The sequence below is a fragment of the Aspergillus pseudodeflectus genome (assembly GCF_044049435.1).
Source record: "Aspergillus pseudodeflectus strain CBS 756.74 chromosome Unknown BJX68scaffold_42, whole genome shotgun sequence".
Lineage (NCBI taxonomy): Eukaryota > Fungi > Ascomycota > Eurotiomycetes > Eurotiales > Aspergillaceae > Aspergillus > Aspergillus pseudodeflectus.
The window spans coordinates 235,433-259,462 of record NW_027263818.1 but is presented as its reverse complement, the minus strand read 5'-3'; the positions used below and the strand labels follow the sequence as shown (position 1 = coordinate 259,462).

Genomic DNA, 24,030 nt, shown 5'->3' with positions numbered 1-24,030 from the left:
CAGGCCTCGATCCTCGATCACCTAGCACTCTCTTGTCTCCCGCCATACCCCATCTAGCACCGACTACCAGTGACGGCATTCGAGGCATCTCGTCGTGGCTAGCCCAGTAAACAAATACAATCCCGATACCCGTTAACTTGCGACATTTGTAAAGACAAAGTGCGACAAGAACCTATTACTTCAGGTCTTGAAAATCCCCTTCTCAACCGCCAGTTTGACAACATTGTCCGCCCAGTGATTGCACCGATAAAGCGGCTTAGACGGGTCCTTTCGCCGACCATTCAGAAAGACCTGGGATGCAGGAGGAGCGGTCGCCTCGCAGCACTCGCGCTCAAATCTCTCCAAATCTCCAGTTGCAATTGTGGCCACCTTCTCCTTTGAGTCTGGCACATAAGTGGCGTCCAGAATAGGGTCCTCGCAGTCTTGCTTCCGATACTCCATGCCCACCAGAATCGTTCCGGTAACGTCATATTTAAGCCCCTTCCTCTTTTCCACCTCTTCATTGGGCTGTGTTTCAATGTAGATAGCAACATGATTAGGCTCGCCGACGAACTGGACGGTATAAACCTCATATAATGCAGGCTGGGTATTCGCCGCACGATCCGGAGTGCGATTACCAGCCCTTGTCCCGATCCGCCGCAGCCAAACATCAAGATCGAACCGACCTTTATCTAGATCCTCTCTGTCCCCGACGAACTGGAACGTCGACCCCACTTCTTCGAGTGGCGTCTTTCCATCCGTATAGATGATTTGGCACGGCCCGGCACGGTAATTGCCCGTTTCGTACTCGGCAAGTCTCTGCGCGTGGGCCGGTGTCTCGACACGATAGACGTACCCATCGACAACATTATGCGGATTACCTGCGTCCACGAGAGCAGGGTACGGTCCCCATAATTTACATTCGAAGCCGGTGATTTTAGCCGGTCGAAGGTGCAGCTCGCTGTCTACGTTGAGGATCTGGCGAAGAAGTGGGGGATGGCAGAGGGTGCCGTAGAAGAAATAGGGCCCTATGGGCGGCGGTGAGAGGTCCTGGTGAGAGGGTAAAGCCATTCTGTGGAAGAATTGGGGTGGTGGTGCAGTTTTGAGATTCAGAACAGCGGGTGAGATTTTGGAAGTAGGGTTCTCAGGGGGTGGCGGGGGAGGGGGCGGGGCTGGAATGTCAAAGGCGGCAACTCTCTTGTCTTGTTGTGTCTTTGGCATTGCCTTGACGGTGAAAAAAGCAAAGGTAGGTGTTGTCAAAGATGGGATGTGTGGGATATATAGCCGCTGAAGCTGGTGTTTTGTATAGATGGCTCGGTCTCGTTTCTCCGGGCAACCATGCAAGTGCCGGGCGCCTTAGGGCTGTGGCTGTAAGGCTCTCTGCCAATCTACAGTTCTATTGCTACAAGTCACAGCACTTACAATATACAGGCAACGTTGCATGGCTTCTTAATATCGCTTCTCAAACCAATAGTAAATCCAACCCCAGCCATCTCAGCTGTGCGGGATCCAGAGCCGCATAATGACCTAGTTACCGCAGTAGTCCATGTTTCTCCATACAGCCTATTGGTATAGTCAACCACAGCCCAGATAAACTTTAACAACCCAACCCAGTGAAAAAGACCCATAATGTACCTCCTAGACTAGACTGCACCTATGATCGTATGCGCGATTCCACTCTGCTGCCCATGAATCCATACCATTCTACATACACCAAGGTCGAGACGCTCAGAAAGCCATCCAAGCTGTGCTGGACAATCCGGTTAGGGCTACAGGTACCCCGCCCCTAACCCTTGACGCCTCCCCAAACAAGCTCAAACGGCCGTGGCTGCAGCAACCAAACAACGCATTTGCACTTGCAGTCGCATTTCCTAGCAAACTCCTTGCTAAGATCGGAGACATGATACATGCGAAGGTCCTCGTCGACCCCGGGCCGCTACGCGTTAAAAGACACGACGGCCGGTAGGGCATTGATCGGCTTTATTACTACCGCACTGCGGCACGGGGTGGGGATATAAAAAGCATGGCCGTGTCCTGATTCTATTTGCAAAAGAGTATAGGGCTGCCTGTGCGGCGGTCGCCCATACACAGTTTGAGAGACTGCGGCACGCACCCCTGACGACTGCCAATGACAACTGGAGGATATAGGGACTCCATATCGCAGAGTAGCAACAGACGATTGAATCCTCAAACCACCCGCGATTCTCATTACTGCAGCCTGATGAGCTATATGTGAAGTAGCCACGTAGCCCACGCATCCGCTGCCAATTTTCAATGTTGTTCTTACTCTGACATCCATTCCTCGAAAAGGATCCACTTCAGCCCTTCGGCCCTTTTGCCAAATCCAGCCTCGGATTCCGAAACGATGGCCCGACAAACCGCTCATACACCTTCCACCCCTCCCCCGTCATCCTCAACCGATCAACCACCGACCCAAACCACCAAATCGCCGGCAGTCCATCTTGCGTTACCGTATCCTTCCCTGCAGCAGCAGCAAGAAGCCCATCCTCTCCCTCCCCCTCCCATCCAACCCTAATAAGATACTGCTGATACCGCACGACAACCCCCATCCCATCCTCGTCCTCGTCGTCCCGGTCAACGACATGATTCGTCGCGCTGCGGCAGATGCCCGGAATCGCGCGGCCGTAGCATGTCTCGAAGAAGGTTTTGATTTCCGCGTGGCCGTGCAGTGTCCGCTCGCTGTGGTAGACTGTTGCATCCGGGAGGAAGGTCGCGAGCATGCGGTCATGGTTGAATTCCTGGAAGATGTAGTTCTGGCGGTTGATAAAGTCGATTGCGGAGGTGCGCTCGTCGGATGTTACGCGGGAGATTGTCGACGCGCATTTCACGGGGTGCAGGCGGTTGATTGGTGGGGCCGGGGCCATTGCTGCCTCGTTGTATGATACGAGGTGGTAGTATTCCGATTGCTCTTCGACAAGATTACCACCCACTGCGACATTGAAAAGTACCGCCGCTGCGATTGGACTCAAATAGTTGTTTACTGTTGGATATGCCGAGGTCTGGGGTTGATCACTGATCAAAATTCAAATCATCCCGGCGCCAATGGTGATGTGAGACTCCACGTATCACTAATCGTAAATGGCTGGTGACGCAGGGCTTTCTTGGCTGATAGTGGAGAGCATCTGAAGACAGGCGCGCTGGCTTTACGGACAGGGCTTTAACCAAGGATCAGTCGATGTTCTCTGTAGGTGATTATTTGGTATAGCACATGTAGCTTTCTTGTCTGCCACTGGGGCTCTATGAGTCATTATGACCCAAGGCTACAGAGTGCCTTATTTGCAGCCATAAGAGGCATAGCTAATGTAATGGCATGCAACGATGGAATAAGGTGGCTGTTGCTGTATAAGATAGTAAGTTGATCCAAGATTGAAGGCCCTGTCAGGCGAAACATCGGACCTGGCCCACCATACCCCTATGGCCCATAGTCCGCCGTAGCCCTAAGCGCAAGCAAAACTTGCCTATTCTGGTTAGTGTGTCGCGTGGCCACTGTCAAAGCTTGCAAATGTCCATTGTATACTGGATTCCTCTACGTAATTGAGCTTGGCACTCGTGTTGGACTCTAGCGCAAGTATCGACGGTTCCAATTTGAATGACGCTGGCACTGAACGCAGGGGTACTCCGATAGCCAGCCAAGACGTTGCCGGGATTCACGAGTCGGTGACGAGATGGCAGCTTTACTGGAGGGCATGGTATCTCAAGGTGGAAAAAGCAAAATGCGGGGACAGTGCTATTGTCATGCTGAACAAAAGCTCCGCCGGGGTTCATGACTCGTCAATGAAATGGCGACTACGATTGGAACACAGCTATTTCCGTTTACGGTCAACAAATCTAGCGGCCGCATTTCGCCACCTGCATTGCTTCTCTTTGCTAAGAATATGGTAGATACATGCTACGCCCTCTGAGCAAACGGGGATATTAAAGCATGTCAATTTCCGAGTTGATTGTTGCTTGTTCAACATTCATAGGAGGCTGTCTCCTGAGTGCACTAACTATTCCTGAAACCCAAAATGCGAGCAAGTGGAAAACTGCTGCTATCATCAACAGGCTCTGAAGTCGACATAGAAGGTCAACATAAAGGAGTTGCCTTCTGTTGCCGCTGTGGGTAGGTTCCTGACATTGATTACATTCCAATGGGTCTCTTGAGCCGGGAAGACCGATTTGTCTCGACCGATTTGCTTGGTCATTGATGTCAGTGTACTTGCACTCTGTCACAAAACGAAGTACGACACTGACTCATTTCGCAGGAAGTCTTCAATGCAAGCTCGGGTGTACGATAACTTTTCAAAGAGACCGTTCGCCTGATCAGTGCCGTTGTGTTCCCTGCCGTGCTTTCCATGGCCTGAAGGCTGCAGTCCGCTCATCATCAGCCGAGGGCGCTATGAGTACACCATAGGCCCAGGGAGCACGGTTGATGGAATTACTGTGTGGGTAGTGCACTAGATGTGCGTTTTCGACATAACCATCCAAAATCACCCAACGCGGTAGAAAGCCGTTACAACAATCCCAGGCGGAACGCTATCAAGGGCGCAGCGAACGTTTCAAACCAGGGGTTTCAATTGCCAACGCTGTTACTCGCATTCCTGCCGTCAGCCTAGCGATTGACATGTCTCGTGCAATTAGCGGTTTGTCAAGTGCCAGCCAGAAGGAGGCACGTACGAAAGGCTCCACGGCCCATTTTCCCATCTTTCTGTGATGCCCTGCAATTTGGCCAACCCTTCGCAAACCAGATTCTAGTCTGTATGTACGCTGTCTCTTATTTCTCTTTGGAAAGCCTTGTCCCATCCTAAGAGTCAACTCTCGCCAGGTCCACCTAAGTCACCATTGGAGATATTGACCCATTTGCGGGCACATCGCAAGCTGCTTGTAATACTGTACTGTGCTCATCAAGGGATGTTGGACTGCCAGTTGCGGTGTCCACGAGAGTCTCAGAATCGAGTTGTCAGCCACGATAAAAGATCTGGGCAATTTGGTCTTATCACTGGTCTCAGGCCAATGGCTCCGCAGCCAAACAGACTGCGTCTAGAACATGATGCGATTCATTATCTATAGTGTTACAAAGACAACGTAAAACTAGACAAAACCAAAACACCTCCTAGCGCCACCAACGAAAGCAACCAAGACTTTCTCTGCAAATTAAGCCTTCAAGGCCCAATCTGATGATAACTCAAATCCGGATAAAGCGGATACGACTCCCCCAGAAACCCCATCTCCCCACCACCACCCACCCCCGGATTGACACCCGCATGGCTACCCGTGCCCGCAATCAGCTGATCCCCCTCCGGCGTGCTCAAAAGTACAACCTCCACCCTACTCCAGAACTCGAGTTGTTTCTTGAGCGCCTCGACTTGTCCCTGCAGTCCGGCCGTCTCGTAGCACAGCGCCTTGTATGAGCTCTGCAGGGACGTGTGGCGCTTGTTGATCTCGTCGATGTGTCTGAGCAGGCCCTGCACATATTGCGCTTTGCGTTGTCGGTAGAGACGTTGCGCGTTCCGGTTTTGTTCTTGCCGTTTCTGGAGATTGTTAGCTTTTACTGATGCGCGGTGATGGACCAGTCAATGATTTACCTTTCCCTTGCCACCGGTCGCCTGAACAGCCCCCGTCTCAACAGAGCGCGGGGGGCTGGGGCTCGGCGGGGCCTGCCACATGGACGCAGGCTCATGCATTGCGAACGACATCCCGGAACCGGGTTGGGACTTCGGTGAGTGGAATTCGTCACCGCTGGCGCTTCTTACTGGCGTTGGGTTGAAGCTTTGCGGGTTTTCTGGGTATCTTGATAGTGTCATCTGCAAAATGTTAAACGCGCTGATGCCCCACTGTGTTTGATTTGACCACTGGTCAGACTTACGGGATATGACGTTGGATATACTCCGGATTTTCGGGACTGCGAGGAGGATGTCATTGTGTAGATTGGTATGTCGCCTTTTCAGCACCGTGGTCAACAAAGGTAGAAGCAGTTAGTCACTCTTTCCAAGGAGGAAGAAACTGTGAATGCTGAATAAATCGACCACCCTCGAGTCCTCGAACCCAACTGTGTATATATACATCGCCGCCTCCCCGGAGCCTACGCCCGGGTGGCATGAAGCGCATCGCGCAGTGGACCTGGACTATACCCAAAAGGGCCCTTTTGTGGCGTCGGATCTATCCCCGACCAGGGATAGCGGCCCAGAGGTTAATTTTCGTGCACGGTCGATCATCAATGTATCAGCCTAGAATCCTTCCTGGGGCACGTGCGGATGCGGTCCTGTGGGAGAAAATCAAGACGTTTGCATGGGCCTTATAAGTCTAGAGCACTGGCGAATCGCGAGGCGTGAGCTAGGTGCCGAGTTAAGCGTAGGATGCTGTATTGTATGGAATTAATCGCCTTGAGATTTGTCTGATTCGGCAGCGCTGCTGGGACCGACTTGGCTCTCGTTAAGTTGACGAGGATTTAGAGAAATGGCGAGGCCGGACGCGCACGAGTCTCCATTCCAGGCCTAGGATTCTCTAACGAAATACCGACTGCCACTATGTGCGGCTGGCAAGCTGGACAGCGGCGTAGTTAGGGATATGGCCCGGGGCCGTTTCAAGTTCCTGGGATGTTTGTTCTTCGCGGGTAGGAGTCAGTATCATACCGATAAGTGTCGTGCATTATATCTTTTCTACGGAAGTGTCCTATCTCCAGCAGAGCTTTCCTGTATCTATACCGTGACATGAGCCCTAGGTCATAGAGTAGGAGAACAACAAATAAGTAGTATCTACCCCAGTTACCACTCGAGTGTACCAAGATAGCACTAAATGTCCCAAATACTATATCAGACGGGAGATCACCTCGCAATTCGCAACCTGGCTAAAATCCCTTTGCAGAGTCATAGTGCACAGTCAGCACCGTCACCTGGCATGGCTAGCGCCGCAAAATGTACCCAAAGCAGCGTAGCGCAGGCCTTAAACCTACGACGCTGCCATCAGCCCTGTCGGGTCTCGGAACAGGAATATTACCTGGACGAGGTGGCTTTGATGACGTTTTGGCGCTCCCGAAGCTTTTGCGTTGCGCGAAATTCGGGGGCTTTTTCCGATTGCTCTCAAAAGTTGCTGTTTCGGGGATGGTTCGGACTTACCGCTCTCCGCTCGGCCATGTCGTTTTGCGGTGCGTGTTCAAAAGGATGGTATCAATGCTGCGGGCGGGATGGGCGGACTGTCGAGAATGTTCTGCACATCCCGTGGACTCTCAAAAGTTGCCCTTTTGAGATATCTATATGTGATATTTCACATCAGCCCCTAGGTTCCTTCTATGCTGCTGTTGCAGCAGACTCTCGTGGGCAGTTACTTGGAGTATCGCGTACACTTCATTGGCTGGATGGATCGGACCCTCTAGTGGGGGATCTGCTACATCGGCGTTGGAAGCCCCGAGACACTGCAAGAATCACCAAGCTGGGTACGCACGATTCTCCGCTCTCATGGTAGCTCTACCTCGACAAGCCATAACCTTGACCCTGTTCCCAGATCCCCGGTCTAGAGCCTCCATGGCGCCATGACATTGTACTTCGAGGGGCGGTATATTCGCACTTCGCATCCAGCATGCGATCTATACTGCAAACGGTAATGCATGGCTGATGTATCGGCCGCTAGTTCACATGCCCGTCGCCAACCTTGGTTTGGCAAACTTGGATAGACCGTGCTAATCAAACTGGCTGGGCTATACCTGACATCCTGGGGTGCGCCCAGAATAATCGGGATATAGTGTTGGGGCGGCTGATCAGGGACTCAGGGTTGTTGGGGGGGTTCTTCCCAAAGGGGAGGTCGCGGACCGGTTGAAGAGCTCCAGCGATCGATGGTTCAGCAGCCGAGGGGATGGAATAGTGCATGCATTCAACAATTCTACTGGTTCTGGCGCATTTGGCTGGTAGAGCTTAATGCTTCAATCTCGAGCATCACGTCTCCCGGGGATGTCTCGGAGTATCTCTATTCATATCACCTTATCCAAAAACAACATCTGCCGCTGGCATTAGTGGTTCGTGTGGCCCAAGCCTTCATCAGCTTACGACATCAAGACTGCTAAAATAGACTGCCGTACTCCAGGCAGCGTAAACATTAATTAGCATATCTGGTGGCCACGGCTCTAATATATGAGATCGTCATACACCTCAACTGAAAACATTATATCAGTTGCGCCTCAGAGGACTATGGCAGAGTCAACAAAGGACTACCTCATCGGAACTAACCAGCATGCGAGTGCTAGGTACCGTGCTGCTGCCCCTGACGCCCGATCTACCCAAGCAAATCTCACTAATATATCACAGACTCAACCTCCAGCATTACTGGGCGACCCTAACCTGCGGCTACCTCCTGCACCCCGATATCCCCGTCCCCGAAGACGCGCGGATTGCTGATATAGCAACAGGAACAGGGTACCTGCGCCCAGCTTCTCGCTTCTCACATCTCTCCTCCATTGGCACTCATATACCCTCGAGTCACCCCATCTCATTACTGATCTATATCTCTCCTCTACAGAATATGGCCTATCGCCCTGTCCCTTTCCCTCCCCGCCTCCGTCCAACTAAACGGCTTCGACATAACAGACGCCCAATTCCCACCGCGCGAGTGGCTCCCGCCAAACGTGCGTCTCGAGAAACTCGATATCCTCGCTCCCGTGCCGCAGGAGCTGCGCGGACGATATGATATCGTCGCTATCCGGTTCTTCTCGCTGATGATCAAGGATAACGATATAAGCACGTTGCTGGGGAATCTGTTGTCCCTGTTGAGTGAGTACATCCACCATTACTGCGACAGCCTGGTTTGTATCGTCTCGAACGGGTTGGACTAGGAGAGGACAGATTATAATGGGACTAATAATCGCGCAGAGCCTGGTGGCTACCTGCAGTGGATTGAGCCCGACATCTCTGCATCGAGGGCCATCTCGCCGCGGCCGGAGATCTGCAGCGAAGCCGCTGAGGCGCTTATGCGGGATGCAGCGCAGTTCTTGAAGGATTTTCACATTTCTTACGAGTACGTCTTTCCCTCCCACTACGTACCCCCTTTCCCCCCTTTCCCGTCAATGGCCCCATGGTAGTCCAGCAACTAACCAAGCACTTCCCCGCGCCAGCTGGCTTCACGCCCTCCCAACAACATGGAATAACCTCGGAATGATCAACGTGACGCAATACAACCCCCCAACCGTCGAAGCCATCCGCCCGATCTTCGCGTACGGGACTGTTGGCGCGTACGAGGAGTTTAGCTACTCGATCCTAGACAAGTATGGACCGACCCCGTCGTTGGGGAGCGGGGATGATCTGCGGAAGAGGCTGGAAGGTGTTAGGGGTGAGCTGGAGAATGGGGTTGCGTTTGAGCAGCCGCTTTATGTGCTTGTTGCGCAGAGGCCTGGCTTGGATATTATGAGTGGGTGAGGGATTGGTTCGTTATAAATGGTCTGTATGGGTGGATAGCATGGGAGGTAGTACGGTAGGATTGAGTAAGGGGTGTACAGCAGTTATCATTGTGCGTTATTCACACTAACTTAAGTACTTGGCAGATGCCCTTGTTTATGGAACCGTAATCGGAAGAGAGATCCTGTAATTTGAGGGAGTGGACAAAGTCTGTTCAACACTAGCGGCCGCAGGCCTGTTGCTCTCATCGGCCAGGGGCCGCGTTGTTGCATTTCTTGATGGGGCATTACGTTGTTCTTTGTCGGTCTTGCGGCCGAGGAGTGTAGGGTATCATAGATATGTTTGCTTGGGAAAGGAAAAAACTCGCTTGGTAGAGTAGAAATATGTGGGCATGCCATGAGAGTGTAAGAATATGGGAAGATCAGCTTTCCTTCGTGGCCGGGAAGCGACGCCTATGTGATCTTTCACCAGACAGAGGAATTCGAGCCTCAGGAAAAGTCGGCGATGCATGTTATGCCTCGGTCTTAAGGTCTCTTGGGCGGTAAAAGGACCAAACACCGCCCGGCTTCTTGGATAGTACTGGATGAGCTTCATCGAAATGTTGAAGCCTCACGTTTTCAAGAGATGAGCAACCCCTGCACACCGTCTATTGTGCGCTAACAACTAAGATCAATCCAGCAATCACTCAAGTTGTCGAACATAGTACTCTACTTCCACATTAGCACCGCCTACACCACCCAATAAAGCGATCGTCCATACCTGCCAAACCCCACGCCTTCCCCGTATACACCAACGTCTCCCTCAGAGGCTCGATAGCCACCGCACACGCGTCCTCCCCAATCCGACGCAACCACAATGCCGCACGCGCCGCTTCCCCTATACACACGACGGCCGGTAAGGGTACACATATAGCTCGGAGAGCGGGATCCAATGCGTTGAACCGGAGACAGATATCCGTGACCATGTTGATAATGGAACGAAGAGCGAATACCGACCGTTCATTTATCCCCTGCGGCGCTGAGCCGGGGGAGCCGGGGAGTGTTTCGAATCCTAAGCGGGCGCGGTGCAGGGCTGTTGCTGCTCTAGAAGGTACGGACGGACGGACTGGGTTAATGGTGATTCTTGATTCAGGTTGGGTCTTTCCTCGCGGTAAGAGACCGGGACTTACAATAGGACTGTGGCGTTTGCTCCGCAGAGGACTTGCCAGCTCCCCGGCGTCTCCTTGAACAGGTATTCCATGAACTGAATGAGAAATGTGTCCAGGTTATCCACCTGCTGGTGGAATAGCAAAGGATCTGTCAGCTTCGGCAGCATCTGCACATGGCCCAATGTTCGAATGGCCTGGATTTCCCGGGCAAAATATGAAAGGGGCCGGTCGATGGGGGTGGAAAAGGAGGGCTGATAGAAGCTGCTTGGCGGGCACTCGGGATCCTGGTCCCAGTCAAGCTCCTCGATCGGGAGTCGAAATTGGATGCTGGGGTCGTCTACAGCGTGTGGCATGGAGTTCTCAGTTAAGACCTGGTTGATCAGGCTAGATGTCGCGGGTCAGCTTGAGCTCGGAAGCGAGAACGAGGTGGCTTACCGGTCCAGCATATACACTCCTAGCCAGGTCCTGCGCTTCTCCTCTGACTGAATGCACATCGTGTCAGGGAGAAACCGTGGGTTGTCAACGTTTAACCGCAGACTATATCCTATTCTCGCGCACGTTCCAATACTAATCGAGGCGACTTCCAGTAGGCTTGAGCCCAGCTCGTAGACTGTTAGGTATAGTCCTGCCTGTACTAGTTGCAGTGACGGCGGCCGCACAAGTTTCAGAAAAGAGAACAGATAGCTGCAGAGTTGGTAAAGCCAGCCCTTGTAGCCTGCGGGCGGGGGGGTCTGCGGACGATCTTCGGTCTGGCAGCCCATAAGGAGAAACAGCGTCAATACGAGCAGAGCCGTCTCTGCCTGCGGGTTGCTGCTCAACTGCAAAACACGGTCTCGAAAGGTCCGCTCGTGGAGTATAGGTAGCCACGACTGAATGGTGACAAAGTAAGCATCGACCACTCGATCGAGCGTGTCGCTCTGCTCGGTAAGTGTGGTCATGAGTACACCGACAAAGAAGTGGTCGATATTCAATCCCCGAGAGGCAATGTTCTGTCGACAAGGGTGCAGTGGCTGAAATGTCCCTGGCAGCCATTGCTGGTGACTAGTGACTGGGATATGGAAGAGAAGGAAATCGGCGAGTGTGGTTGTAGGACCAAATGGGTTGTTTCCATTGGAATAGTTGTATTGTTGTTCCTCGTGAAGCCAGTGGTAGTTGCAGTCTGCGCCCGTTCTTCTCCAGTCAGACCTTTGGTTGTCAGACGATCAGGATGTATGCTTACTTGGAGCATCTCGAGCATACTGGCAGTTTCTTGTCACACTTTCGCTTCTGGCTGCGACAGGTTGCACAGGCGTTTGCCGCCTTGCCCTTTGGCGTTTCCTCGTCGATAACCATCATGGTGCGATTGCTTGTCGCGGATGGCCGGAGACCAAAGAGTAAAGTAGATATACACTCAGGCGTAAAAATCATGGAAAGGGACCTGCAGCAGAAACCACGCATCTTGACGATCTATTCAAGCGGTGGTGAGTGGCAACAAGAGCGGAGGTCGTCCACGTAAGTCGGGATCAGCCGACCTCAGCTCACTGCGTCGCCGCCATCACTTGTAGTAAGCGAATCGCGTGAGGTTCACGTAAACAGCCAAGAGGAGTCCACACTGCCAATCTCCCCCCGGAAATATACACTTGGGGGTTCAAAATCAGGGCTGAAGATTGCAGCCCGTTCCAGAGCACGGGAACGCGATTCTTGTCTCAAATCTCAGCCCTTGTGTCCTCGGGGGACAAACCTCACATCTGGCGGGTCTCTGCATTGTTATTGGCTCAATTGGGAAACTCTTGCAGAATGGGTCTATCACGTTAAGCCTGTGTGGCGACCTGTAAGACGCCAAAGCTTGTCTTCAATGCTTGGGAAGCTTCATTCTGTCAGCCTGTGTCGGCGGAGAATTCTCGGGCCACCGACTGGAAAGTCCAGTATCCCCGCGGGCATATCGTCACATCCTCCTCCAGGATGACTACGAGCCTCTTGCCCAGCGTGGCAATTGCGCAGATGGAGATAATCATGGACGGTCATGTGCAAGTCTATCCCAGCACGGTAAAAATTAACGACTCCGGAATGTCGCTCATCTCCCGTAGAGGGGAAGGAGGCGTGAAGGTCGTCACTTCCCCTTCACCTCCACTCCCAAGTAGGCGGTTTCAAGTCCCAACGGCTGGAGACAGCTTAATCAAACGGCCTGGGACCACTGCCCTGCAAGCTTCCTCCTCCCCGATCCCTGATAGACAGGGTTACGCTCGCCAGACAGCGTGGCCTAAGCCAACATCGTCCGGCGTGTCTTGTCTGCGCTGTGGCTTCTACTGCTGAACTCTATTAAAGACGGGTGAGACCAGCGCCGGGCAGAGTCCGAAGTCGTAGAGCCTTTAATCCTGCGCTTGGCGATAGGCGTCCATTAGAATGAAGGCTGCTGTTGCGACGGCCAGCTCTGGTCCAATGGAATTCCATGGACCAGCTGCACCGCCGGTATCTAGCGAGATTGGCACTCGACTTCTTCAGCTGATGGACCGCTACTCTCCACTTTGAGGGCTTCATTTCCGTGTTGCATCAGGGCGGTCTCTGCTATTCTACCAGCTGACTCTGCAGGATAGCGCGGGGACCAGGCATGAAGTTTCCTGGAGTCGAAAGGTACGTCACTGTCGCTGTGCTTGTGGGCCACCAGGTCAATCAATGGGCAAGGTTACCTCACTTCCTCATTGACCCACCTCCATTCGTGCTGCGCCCAAAGACTCTTCGTGCACCTTCGAGTCTCAGCAGAACGTGCACGCATATCTACATCTCCAGCCGCGGGCTTTTTTTCTCTCTTACCCTTATTATCACTTGTCTTGAGTGGCAAACCAGGCACTTAGGTTCACTGAAGGTCCATATCGGCCGAATCATCCAAGCAGCAACCTTTTTGCAACATTGCTGGCTGATTAGATTCTGGTGCCATCGCCGAGCCTTTGGTGTCATTAAGGCCCCTGTGTAAAGGATAAATGTGTATTGAGATCTATCCGCCGTCAATGGCGACATCATGTAGGCTGTAACGCTCGCGATCCTTAAGAAATTGTGAAGCTGTCGCTTTGAGGCCCTCTCATGACGCATCTGCAGCGCCAGATCCAAGCCTTACTTTCAGCATAGCGGATACTGCCCCTTGACTAAGCCTAGATAGTAGTTTCCCTTTATTCATGCTTCCACTACTTCTTTTTTCTTTCATTTTTATACCTACCACTTGGACACATCTCATTTAGCTTGTATAGTGTTGGTTCATTTGACAGTATCGGTAGTATCATACCAAGCATGATGATCCTTACAGAAACTCGAGGGCCCCTTGGCCGTCCAAGATAACCCCATGTAAGATTCCCGACTCAATTCGTCTCTGAGCATAAGAAGACTCAAGCATGACATTATTATACCAACTTCACCATGAGGAAATTCAGAAACTAGCCACCGTACACGAAATTTCATCCGATCTAGTGGCTGTCAATGCATGTACAATTGTTCCAGACTGGTGGGTGGCGAACCCTGTCAGCATTAAACTCCACGCAGCGGAGTTTACTCGCGGACACCATCGGGCGGCTTAGGGCATCGCTCCGAGCAGTCTGTGCATGACTACTAGTGACGATGCTGTTTCTCCTTTAGTCCTCGTATGATGATATGGCTCGATTTGCGTTTCTGTTCGTTTCCAGCATCGAGTCTCTAGAATTTGGTGGCGAAAGATATATTTAGACACCAAATATCACATTGAGAATAGTTCAAAGATCATTATTCAGAAAATTAATGGCCTTCCCATCCAATCATTCAATGGGAAATCCTGCTTCATCAGGTACCCCAGACGCAATTCTGCACGCCAAATACTTGTACCGCTATGGCTCTTTCGCGCGAGACCCATGATTGATCGACGAAAGCCGACCTGGGTCCACGAGAACAAGCTAATCCTGGTTGCAGAAGATCTACTAGGCCTGCGGCTGGGTCTTGAAGGAGAGTCTGAAGCGGCAGTCGCTGGTACCCTAGTTCATTATGTTAACAATAATTCTTGCACGGGGCAACATATTCAAGATGTTGGGCCTGCTTACAGCCAGGTTTGAAACTTGTCTAGGTATCCGGAAACACCGACGTGACAGCAGCAGATCACCAGGCTCTCGTCCAGGCCGAAAGAAAATCCGGCCCCTTTCTTGCGCAAAATGGTGATCTATCTATTTTAATGATTTCATGTGGGAGACCGTGACGGGGATGCAATAAGGTGAGGGCAGCGTGGAGCATACCGTCACCTGCTCACGATGTGAAAAGGTCCATGAGGGAGCGGGATGTGGCGGGCTATTCCACCCAGGATTGGAGAATAGAGACATAGACTCTCTGGCTGCCACGACTGGAGACATTCGGGTCTCTTTTCTGGACGGTGCTGTCATGAGCTGTGTGTCCTTTTGGTGAGCATTTTGGTATCAGGAAGACTACTTGGAAGCAGTTGGTATGTAGTCACCTTTCTACGCAGATCTGTTAGTTCAGGACTCTGTGTATTACGTGCACTCCAATATGTCATCCGCCCTATCTACCTTTCGGTTAATGAACAAGGTGCTGCAGGCTTGAGATTTGCACCATATCTAAAAAGGAAGCACTTAATTATCTCGTATGTGTTGCGGTGGCCTAATCTGTCATCCAGCTCATAATTGGGGTACGTACATTCCACTCAACTCCCATCCTGCACAGTAAAACAATCAATCCGAAGCCAAAGCCCCCTCCTCTCCTCACTCAAGTCCAGAACCCTCCCACCATCCAAAAGGAACAGAAACGATTCACCACAAGCAGACGGCAAGACACGCGCGATAGCAGCCCGCAACGGCCGCATCGGATACTCCTCCTCGAGGTCCGGGGTATCCTCCTCATAATCACCGTCATACCGCCGGATGATATCCTCGTGGTATATCTCGTAGTACAAGTTGGCCATCTCCTCCTTCCACCCGGGCTCGTCAAGGTCGACATTTAGAAACGGGGCGTCCATCTGGCGAGACCAGAGCTCGTCCGTGTAGGGGAAGTAGGTGGAGTCGGTATCCGAGTCGTCGGAATCGCCGGGGTTGGAAGCAGCGTGGGACGAGAAGTCGATATCCATGAATCGGATTGCTGGTGCGTCTGGGTCTTCGCGGGGTAGTTTGGGGTGTTCGCGCGATGCGAGCCAGGGGTCGTCGATGCTCGAAGTGTCACTCACGGTGGAATCTGCATCGGCGGCGCACGGCAGATCACACCCCGCCTCTTGTGGATCATAATCAGAAGGTGGGAATGTGTCCTGTTTATCCATGCTGATATCCCTCTCCGCCAGCGAGCGGATGAGATCCATCTCGTGCATCCCGTCCGGAATGACAAACGGACATTCGATGAGGTGCAGGGTGCGCAGCCCGACGCGAACGGCCCAGGGGAGGAGACTGCCCTCCAGCTCCGTGCTCGTCACGACGAAGGATTCCAGCACCAGGACCTCGAGGTTAGATGTCGTTGGGAGAACAAGGTCTTCTCCTAGGGTATCGCGGCGGAACAAGCGGAGCTCCAGTCTGTGGAGGTACTCAGCCTCGCGCAGAAGACTGCTGATGGCGCGCCTCCAGTCCCAACTCGTTCTGCACTCTGTTGAATTATCCAGGCACAGCGCCAGCTTGCGCAGGGGGCGGACCATGGCAGATAGCCCCGCGAGTCCCGAATCGGAGTTGACAAAGGGGCGGAGATCGAATCCTCGGAACTCAAACGCCGAGACACTGTTCCGGGCTCGTTCGGGCAATGCCTCGACGCAGAGGCTCTGTAGTTTCCGGCCATGCGCCTCGAACGCAAGTAGACAGAGGAGCGGACCTTGGTGGAACCTGTTTCCTAAGCGCGATAAGAAGTTCCCAGGATGATTATCCTCCGTCTCGGTCTGCCCACGTCGAATCCCATCCGCAATTGTCCCGAGCCCAGGGGCGAGTTCCAGAGCGGGCTCCGGTACTTCACGGCCTGCAGGCCATTGATTGTAAAAGTCCTGGAGGCGATGCGCGCGCAGGGCATTCCACGCCCTCATGGCGGGGGACTCGTAGAATGGCAGATGCATCCGCGAGGGCGCGAGGCACGTGTCCGATGCTGCCGCCGATTCCGGGCTGTGCTTGAGCCTGGCCCAGCGGCCCATCAGATTTGTAAACACGACGGCGCGCAAGCGAGGCAGTTGAGGGATCACCGCCATGAGTACACGGAAGTCTAGCCCGGCGTCGCTAATCTTGGTATACTCGGCCTCGGTGAATTCCATGGCTTCACGGACAAGTTCGGGCGCTCTTTGGGACGAAAGGTGGATAGCCATGCTGAGGTATGGACCGGTGCAGACGTCCCAGACTAACGTGGTTACGCAGCGGGCGATGCGAGGGTGGTTGGCGGTTTGTTGGAGTTTGTGGATGTCGCAATACGTGGAGGACAAGTAAACGCGACTGAAGAGGTATGATTCCAGAAGGACCAGCTCGTCCAGGGCTTTGCTGGCTAGCCGGAGGCTTTTGAGCGAGCGGCGTGGGAGGAAGTGCAAGATGGATGATGCGATGGTGCGGATGTGCAGCAGGGCCATCAGCCTGCTGGGGGGGTGGGTTGCCATGGCAGGAAGCGTCAATGTAATCGAGTTCGATTTCGCGTTCTGCCGCAGAAGAAAAGAGCGGAGGAGTTTGATTTATATCGCCTGAAGAGCCAAGCCCAATCCTCGTATTCGGCGCCTATTGTTCCCTGCCGAGTCCAGACCAGCCAAGTAGGGATGCGGTGCCCATGAAGCGCAACATTTAAGATACTGCTTAGCCGCCGAGTGCGCCATGGCATTGGGAAAGTTAGTCAGCTTTAGTTAGAAATGGCGTAATTATATACTTAGCCTGTCAGTAATGTAGGAGAAACTTGAAGAGGACGCCGTAATAATATTCAGCTAGACTATTCTTGTACTGCTAAAGCTGTCAATTAAAATGCCCCTAGTTGTTGCCCCTTTAGAGTTGGAGACGTCTGTCTAATTAGTCGAGTTATTCTTGTGAACCTGCAGATGTTGTTAATGGCGAAGGACTAAGTATAGAGGGCTAACCTTTATTTTATAAAGCTGTTACCCCGCAAGGTATTATTACGTCACTATAATAGTCTAACTTGTTAATCTATTCTATCAAGTTATACCTTGTGTTCATCATCGCCCTATAGCTATTACTTATCAAACCAGGATTTATTACATCAGAATAACTATTGCTGTCAATGTTACGGATGAGAAGGGCATACAGGAGATGGCTGATCTTGTTGTCAGGGAGTTTGGTCCCTCCTTATTATATCCACCCACCACTGGTCATATCTATCAGAGGGCTTTCTGTTCCAGATGGACAATGGCGTGCACGAACCCATGGCAGAAGTCGACATCACCAACTTTGACAACACAATAAACATCCACACATTCGGCATGCTCCTCTGCTGCCGCGCGCAAGCAGCCGCAATGCGCAAACAACCCGCCAAATTATTCACATCGCGCAACGGCACACGCTCTATCATAAACGTTCGCCTTGGCAAAGTCCTTCGCAGGACTCCGGGAAAGCGCCCCCTACACGATCTCGAAACACGCATGCATGGGGCTGACAAGGATGATGGGCCTCGACCATTCCCCCGAGGGGATACGGGGTAATGCTGTTTGTGGGAATCGGGTGCGGACGCCGCTGCTGGATGTGGAATTGGAGAGGAATCCCGAGGAGAGGGAGCAGATTAGGGCGATTGTTCCGATTCAGCGGGCGGCGGAGTGTGAGTGGTTCGCCATACGATTTGCTATCTGCTCAGTCCGAGTGCGAGAAATATCAACAGGACCAATGCCATTACTAATTTGGCGTTAACAACAAGTCCAACAAGGCTGTTTTAGACAGTCAACTTAACAAACAGGTCTGGAATGAGGGGTGGACAGATAGATGCCGGGGGAATGTCACGAATGCTAACTACAGTGTGGTGAGAGCAGACGCATATCGGAAATTTATACTCCTGCATACCGATTCCCTCAACTTGCTTTGCCATAGAAAAGATAAATGGCACACTTGCCCTCGGAAGCCCGAATCCTGTCCAGAAAAAGCTCGAGCAATTGCTCTATTGGGAGAGACGAGTCTCAGCATCCTTCGACCCGAATATGGAAAGTATGGACGGCTTAGATAGCGTACCTTCCTTGTGCGAGAGCAGGTACAGTAGGAAAGAGCGACCGGCGCTTTACCCAGACATGCAAGGTATCAAGCACCTCTCCCTCAGCTAGAACTACAATCCGACCGAGAGTGAGCAAGATCTAGGTTTAGCCGTCAAAGAAATACTATGGCGCCATACTAGAATTTACAAATGGTGTACTCTTCGGATTTATGACTCGAAAAGTACAAATCGATCCACCACCATGTATTCCGCAACCTCTTCACTTGAGGTAATCAAAAATATCTCGCCTCGACATCTCAATCCTAAACTCCTTCACATCCGCCTCTTCGGCTTCGATGAGCTCGGTGATCTCGCCGACCTGGACTTCGATTCGGTATTTTCCGTCCTGCATGGAAAATGGACGTCAGTATTAGGGTGGATGCATGCGCTGACAAGAGGATAAAACCAAGACCAAAAGTGAGGACAGGACATACCTCGAACGCTGTTACAGTACCGATATTGAACTCGCCGTTTCCAACGGGGAATGTGACCGAGGTTCCTCTGTGAAACGTTAGAGATGAACAACGTATCTGCCAATCTGAATCCCTGCACGTACTCGGGGAATGTCATGGTTCTGTTTGTCTGGGCCTGGGCAGACGGATTGGTAGCAGCAAAGGAAGAGAGAGGGAGGTGTAGAGGCTGTGGGATCTCAGCAGTGTCCGGGGGCATTGCGAACATCTATATACCAAAGCCGCAGTCGAGGAGGAGAAGGATGGCTAGTTGAGCTGGCGCCCCGCGCCCAGCGCGTTCAAAGCCAAAACCCTGCAGTTTGCGCCGAGTAAGATCGCACAGGATGACTGCTTACAACCAGCTATACCTCCCCCTCCAATAGGAGTGGAACGTGGCTACGTTACAGAGATATCCAACCACTTGACACGAAGATCGCACATGCAGTGAGAATTCAGCTCAGCCCCCATCTGATTACAGAGGACGTCCTGGGATGGCAATGCACAGCTCAGCCAGCCACAGGCGGATCGAGATGTTCGCTACTCGGAGTTCACCTTCTGCCAAATGCCATGGCGCCCCTGGCCTATGGCAGCAACCTACGGCGGAGATGACTGCGGACGTGGGGTGTTTTTGTGCGAATGGCTGGCTGAGGGCACACTCAGCTGGTGCGGGGTAAAGCTACCGTCAGAGCAACGACCAGAGGTGGCTATCTCGACCAGTTTGCGAACAGAAATTACAGTCCGCGAAGATCGGGTGAGATACCGTAGTTCACGGGTTAAGCTTTGATTTCCAGTCACCACGATACATCAACAACCTGGTATACATCTCCATCCATCACACCTCCCCCACTCCATCTACGAGACATTCCCCGAAACCCCACTCCCAAAAACCAAATCCACCCTCCGTTCGCGATCCCAAACCTTAACCCCATCACTCTTCCTCTTGAAGTAGAGAATCCGATGACCAGGAATAAACGCCTCATCCGTCAACTCGGCCTTCCACTGCGCAACGGGCATCTCCCTCTCGCCGAGGAACCGGTCGTCGTAGCCGACAATGTAGTCGTCGATGTCGATGTTGGCGTCCCACCGGAGACGGCTCAGCACGTCGCTTGCAGGGCGGAGACGGGGGCCCGGAGATGAAGTCTGGGGGCGCGAGCGGATGGGGAGGCGGTGGTTGGTTGCTTCTTCATTTTCGGGGTCGGATTCGTGCACGTCTAGTGTGAGGTCCTCGTCGTCTTCGTCGTCGTCGTAGAGGTCTTCGACGACTAGTATGGACGTATCGACGTGGAGCCCCCGGACTGCACACTGTGAGGCCACTATGACATCCACCCAGCTCGACGAGGCATCAAAATACTTGTCGTCGCTCCGGATCTGCTCGGCGAACGTGTTGAGAACAGAGAGCAGGGCGATCTCGGCGGATTGTCTATCCACGCTCGCTCCAGTCGTCCCAATCGACGAGGAGTTCTTGGCTAGGCCGATCAGGTAACATCCCTGGTACTCGGTATCACTTTCTCCTGTCTCGCCGTCCTGCCTCTCGGTATCGGTAAAACGTGCTGGCCAGATCCGCGCGTGGATATCTGGGAATCTGCGGTGGATGTCTAGATCCAGATTAGGATGTTTCAAGACGCACAAACTAGTCAATGACGAAGGCAGAGAACATACCAACAAGAAGCGAAACACACCGCCACTCCAACCATCCGACCAGCATCCTCCCCTTGGCCCCTCCAGCGCCCCAATGCTGCACATTCACCTTGACGTAACTCGGATACCCCGTGAGGAAATCCTCGACGCCCGCCTCTGCAGAACCAAGGAGATCGGACCAGGCCAGATTCCCCACCTGGCCCTCGACACTCGAGAGCAAGCCGTCCATCCGTTTGAATTCCGCTTCTAGAATCCTGACCGAAGGCACAGTCGCACTCCTCGCAACGTTGACCTTGGGCGTATGCTGCGTAAGGATAACAGCGGGCTCCCTCGCCGAGCGGAAATACCTCGGCGCCGCCGCATAAAATCCGGGATCGAAGACCATCTCACGAGCCCAATCGAGCTGCGCATACGTCTTGAAAAACGTAGCTATCAAATCTGGCGCAGAGGCCATTCTCCCAGTGGAGAAGGCAAGCTTGCACACCCGCGAAAGCAGCAACGTAATATGGATCCCGCCAAGATACCCCAATTTCGAAGAATACACTCCACGACGGACCGCCCACGTCTTGATAAATCGATACGCAAGCCGGAACGTCGCGAGGTCAGGAATCGTGCGCTGGAGGTAGTGCATGTCGCGGAGCGGGTTGAGTTTCAGGAGCGAGTGCATGGGGATGTCAAAGGTTGGGTCGGTTGGCGGGAGGGAGAGGGCCGCCGGCCAGGTCTCGGCAACGCGCGTTGCGGGGCAGTATTGCAGGTCGATGCGGATTCCGCGGACGTGGAGCTCGAGCATTGTTCCTGATGCAGCGGTGACCTTTCGGAGGAGGCGGATCTCGCTCTCTGATTCTGGTGATTGGGCGGCGCGTCGGATCTTTGAGATCATCAGCGCGAAGAAGGTCCGTGGGCTGACGGTGCCGATGGCGAGGAGGTCGATATCGGAGGATGACGTCCAGACCCCCAGGCCGTAGGAGCCGACGGGGACGACGGGGAAGGAGAGGGTGAGGCGGGTGTCGGATGAAAGGTTCGGGTCCCGCTCGTTGATGAAGGCGCGCAGGTGGGCGATTGTCTCGTGGCGGTGGGTGATTTCGTCTGGGGTTGGGAAGGCGCCTGCTTCACGGAGGCAGTTCATGAGGTGTTCCGAACTGAGTGACGCGGGGGCGGGAGCAATTGCAATTGATTGCTTCGACAAGGGGGTGTCCGTGTGAGGTTGTTTAGGGCTGTTGAGGTCGAGGATAGCCCTAATTCCCCAATGGTCACTGCCCGGCGCAGCCTCACCCTCACTCTCACCTTCATCCGGAACTCCAAACATGTTGAAACTAACCACATCAATGCCCTCACCACGAACCATAATCCGATCATACCTCTGTGGCCGACTATGGAAGCTCTGTCCCGCGATGCGCGCGGCAAGCTCATTCCTCGACGGATCAAACGTGGCACCTTCCTCGCCTTCATACAAAGTCCCAAACTCGATCGTGCCCAGATCACCACCGGACCCTCCTGCTCGTCCAGCGAAGTAGGTATCTGAGAGTGCCGCTGCAGATAGCACTCCGTCTAGCGAGGAGAGCACGGATGCAGCCTGTGTCGAGATAGTCTTCCGCTTCACGGCTGCATCGATCGTGTATGACGAGGTCGTGATGTTGAAATCGCCCGCGAGGATCCAATCGCTATCAGCACACTTTGTCTTTAGATGCTGGAGCACATTCTGGAGCTGAGACTGCTTCGCTAGAATCGAGCCATCGGATAGACCGCAGGTTAGATGGACACCCGCGACAACGAGTGGCTTTGACTCGGGCCCAGTGTCAAATTGGAGGATCACAGCCCCCTTGTGTCGCTTCTCAAACGGTAGCCAGTCCCATGTGAAGCGATATTTGCTCAGAGCAACAATGTTCCGAAGGCTCGCTAGCGGACTGATATCGTCCTGATTTGGTGGACCATGCGTTGTGAATGGGTAGAGGGCGCGCATTTGCGGGTCTGCTAGGAGGAATGAGAGGAATTCGTCGGAGACTTCTTGGAGGATGAGTATGTCCGAGTTTGCATTTTCTGAGAGGAGGTTCTCTCGGAGGGTCGGGTAGCGCTCTGTCGGTGGGGGGTAGGGGATGTCGATTAGGACGTTGTAGGAGGCGATTGTGAGCGGCGAGTCGATCGGTTTCGTTTCTGTCGCAAATTCCGTGATTGCAATCCATTTCCCATCCTCGTCGCTGAATTGAAAGGTAGTCTGCTTCTCGGCTTTCGATGCTGGAATGGGGGGCGACGTCGCCGTCACTGCAGGTTCGTCAACCCCAACACTAACCCCCGGAGTAATTAAACACTCCCCCGCCATCCCAATCTTTCCCCAAACATCCATCCTCGAACTGCTCACATCCCCTCCTGGCGTTCTCTCCCTAACAAGAACAACCAACTCGCCCACATCCCACTCAACACTCGGAAGCCGCCCCGCCTTTCCAAGCAAGAAATGCTTCGACGCCTCATCATCGGCCTCACTCTGTCCAATGGTCAAATGCAGCGTACTCTCCTGCGCGGGCGTATGTTCAAATGCATCGAATATCTCCTTCCGCAGATCAATCAATTCCTGAAACCCAGATCCAGGGTTCCCACTCCCGCTCCCCGTGCGATAAATTGTACTATGTCGCCTGTGCGCAAAAGAATCTGCCTTATCCAGTCGTACCCGAATACGCGTATCCTGTTTGCGGCGGCTCAGGACGGATCGTACGATCTCCGTCGCTTCCGTGAGATTCTCGACGTCGACAAAGGGGTATATCAAATTGATGTGTGGCGGCCAGCGCCCATGCGCTTTATCGTATAGCGCGCGTAGCCGCTCGATATCCCCGACCAGGTGTGGTGGAGGAATAATGCATAGGGCGGTTTCGTGGGAGGTTAGTGAGGGGGGCGCCATTGGTGTTGATTTTATTGTTAATTTGTGGGGAAGGTGATTTGGTTTGGAAAGGATAGTAGTGCACCTTAGGGGAACGCTGTTATAGATATAGGTTGTTTTGATTCTGTCGACGATCATGAATTACCCCTCGGTCGACTGTCGATCAGGCAGAACTGATACGAGGCTGGGGCTGAGACAAGCTCATGCGCTTGTTTCCTTGTGGAAACCCCACAGTCACTCCAAGTGGCTTCGCTGGAGCTCATGTGGGGGAGCTGCTCGTGATTCGTGAGTCACGGGTGGCTGTGCCTGAGTCATGGCTAACAAATGAGCTGGTGGTGGGTTATCCGTGAGTCAAACTGGGAGATACTATTCGGCTTGATCGTCGATCTAGTCTCATCAAGCCCAGAATGGAACGATTCGACTCATCAAGGCAGATTT

General features: G+C 53.1%; 9 protein-coding genes across 9 annotated transcripts; 2 read left to right on the top strand and 7 right to left on the bottom strand.

The window, feature by feature from the left end:
• Nucleotides 1–180: 180 nt before the first annotated feature.
• BJX68DRAFT_269804 (uncharacterized protein) lies at nucleotides 181–1,200 on the bottom strand (the record flags this gene model as incomplete). Its single annotated transcript, XM_071046445.1, has 1 exon — nucleotides 181–1,200. One exon carries the CDS (start codon nucleotides 1,198–1,200, stop codon nucleotides 181–183), a length of 1,020 nt encoding a protein of 339 aa, XP_070896059.1.
• Nucleotides 1,201–2,297: 1,097 nt separating this feature from the next.
• BJX68DRAFT_269803 (uncharacterized protein) lies at nucleotides 2,298–2,864 on the bottom strand (the record flags this gene model as incomplete). The annotated part of the gene is made up of 1 exon (XM_071046444.1): nucleotides 2,298–2,864. The coding sequence occupies one exon, from the start codon at nucleotides 2,862–2,864 to the stop codon at nucleotides 2,298–2,300; it is 567 nt and encodes a 188-aa protein (XP_070896058.1).
• Nucleotides 2,865–5,141: 2,277 nt separating this feature from the next.
• On the bottom strand, nucleotides 5,142–5,899 carry BJX68DRAFT_269802 (bZIP transcription factor; the record flags this gene model as incomplete). Its single annotated transcript, XM_071046443.1, has 3 exons — nucleotides 5,142–5,510; nucleotides 5,565–5,783; nucleotides 5,846–5,899. The coding sequence occupies 3 exons, from the start codon at nucleotides 5,897–5,899 to the stop codon at nucleotides 5,142–5,144; spliced, it is 642 nt and encodes a 213-aa protein (XP_070896057.1).
• Nucleotides 5,900–8,202: 2,303 nt separating this feature from the next.
• On the top strand, nucleotides 8,203–9,380 carry BJX68DRAFT_269801 (uncharacterized protein; the record flags this gene model as incomplete). Its single annotated transcript, XM_071046442.1, has 4 exons — nucleotides 8,203–8,384; nucleotides 8,488–8,738; nucleotides 8,838–8,982; nucleotides 9,080–9,380. 4 exons carry the CDS (start codon nucleotides 8,203–8,205, stop codon nucleotides 9,378–9,380), a joined length of 879 nt encoding a protein of 292 aa, XP_070896056.1.
• A 660-nt stretch (nucleotides 9,381–10,040) lies between these two features.
• BJX68DRAFT_269800 (transcription factor domain-containing protein) lies at nucleotides 10,041–11,841 on the bottom strand (the record flags this gene model as incomplete). Its single annotated transcript, XM_071046441.1, has 5 exons — nucleotides 10,041–10,066; nucleotides 10,119–10,441; nucleotides 10,528–10,890; nucleotides 10,942–11,676; nucleotides 11,726–11,841. The coding sequence occupies 5 exons, from the start codon at nucleotides 11,839–11,841 to the stop codon at nucleotides 10,041–10,043; spliced, it is 1,563 nt and encodes a 520-aa protein (XP_070896055.1).
• Nucleotides 11,842–15,154: 3,313 nt separating this feature from the next.
• On the bottom strand, nucleotides 15,155–17,056 carry BJX68DRAFT_269799 (uncharacterized protein; the record flags this gene model as incomplete). The annotated part of the gene is made up of 1 exon (XM_071046440.1): nucleotides 15,155–17,056. One exon carries the CDS (start codon nucleotides 17,054–17,056, stop codon nucleotides 15,155–15,157), a length of 1,902 nt encoding a protein of 633 aa, XP_070896054.1.
• Nucleotides 17,057–17,800: 744 nt separating this feature from the next.
• Nucleotides 17,801–18,100, top strand: BJX68DRAFT_269798 (uncharacterized protein; the record flags this gene model as incomplete). The annotated part of the gene is made up of 1 exon (XM_071046439.1): nucleotides 17,801–18,100. One exon carries the CDS (start codon nucleotides 17,801–17,803, stop codon nucleotides 18,098–18,100), a length of 300 nt encoding a protein of 99 aa, XP_070896053.1.
• A 663-nt stretch (nucleotides 18,101–18,763) lies between these two features.
• On the bottom strand, nucleotides 18,764–19,875 carry BJX68DRAFT_243287 (uncharacterized protein). The gene is made up of 3 exons (XM_071041133.1): nucleotides 19,193–19,875; nucleotides 19,071–19,137; nucleotides 18,764–18,982 (listed from the first exon to the last, which is right to left on the bottom strand). Exons 1-3 carry the CDS (start codon nucleotides 19,312–19,314, stop codon nucleotides 18,857–18,859), a joined length of 315 nt encoding a protein of 104 aa, XP_070896052.1. The 5' UTR covers nucleotides 19,315–19,875; the 3' UTR covers nucleotides 18,764–18,856.
• Nucleotides 19,851–23,711, bottom strand: BJX68DRAFT_243285 (uncharacterized protein). The gene is made up of 2 exons (XM_071041132.1): nucleotides 20,745–23,711; nucleotides 19,851–20,680 (listed from the first exon to the last, which is right to left on the bottom strand). Exons 1-2 carry the CDS (start codon nucleotides 23,611–23,613, stop codon nucleotides 19,938–19,940), a joined length of 3,612 nt encoding a protein of 1,203 aa, XP_070896051.1. The 5' UTR covers nucleotides 23,614–23,711; the 3' UTR covers nucleotides 19,851–19,937.
• Nucleotides 23,712–24,030: the final 319 nt, after the last annotated feature.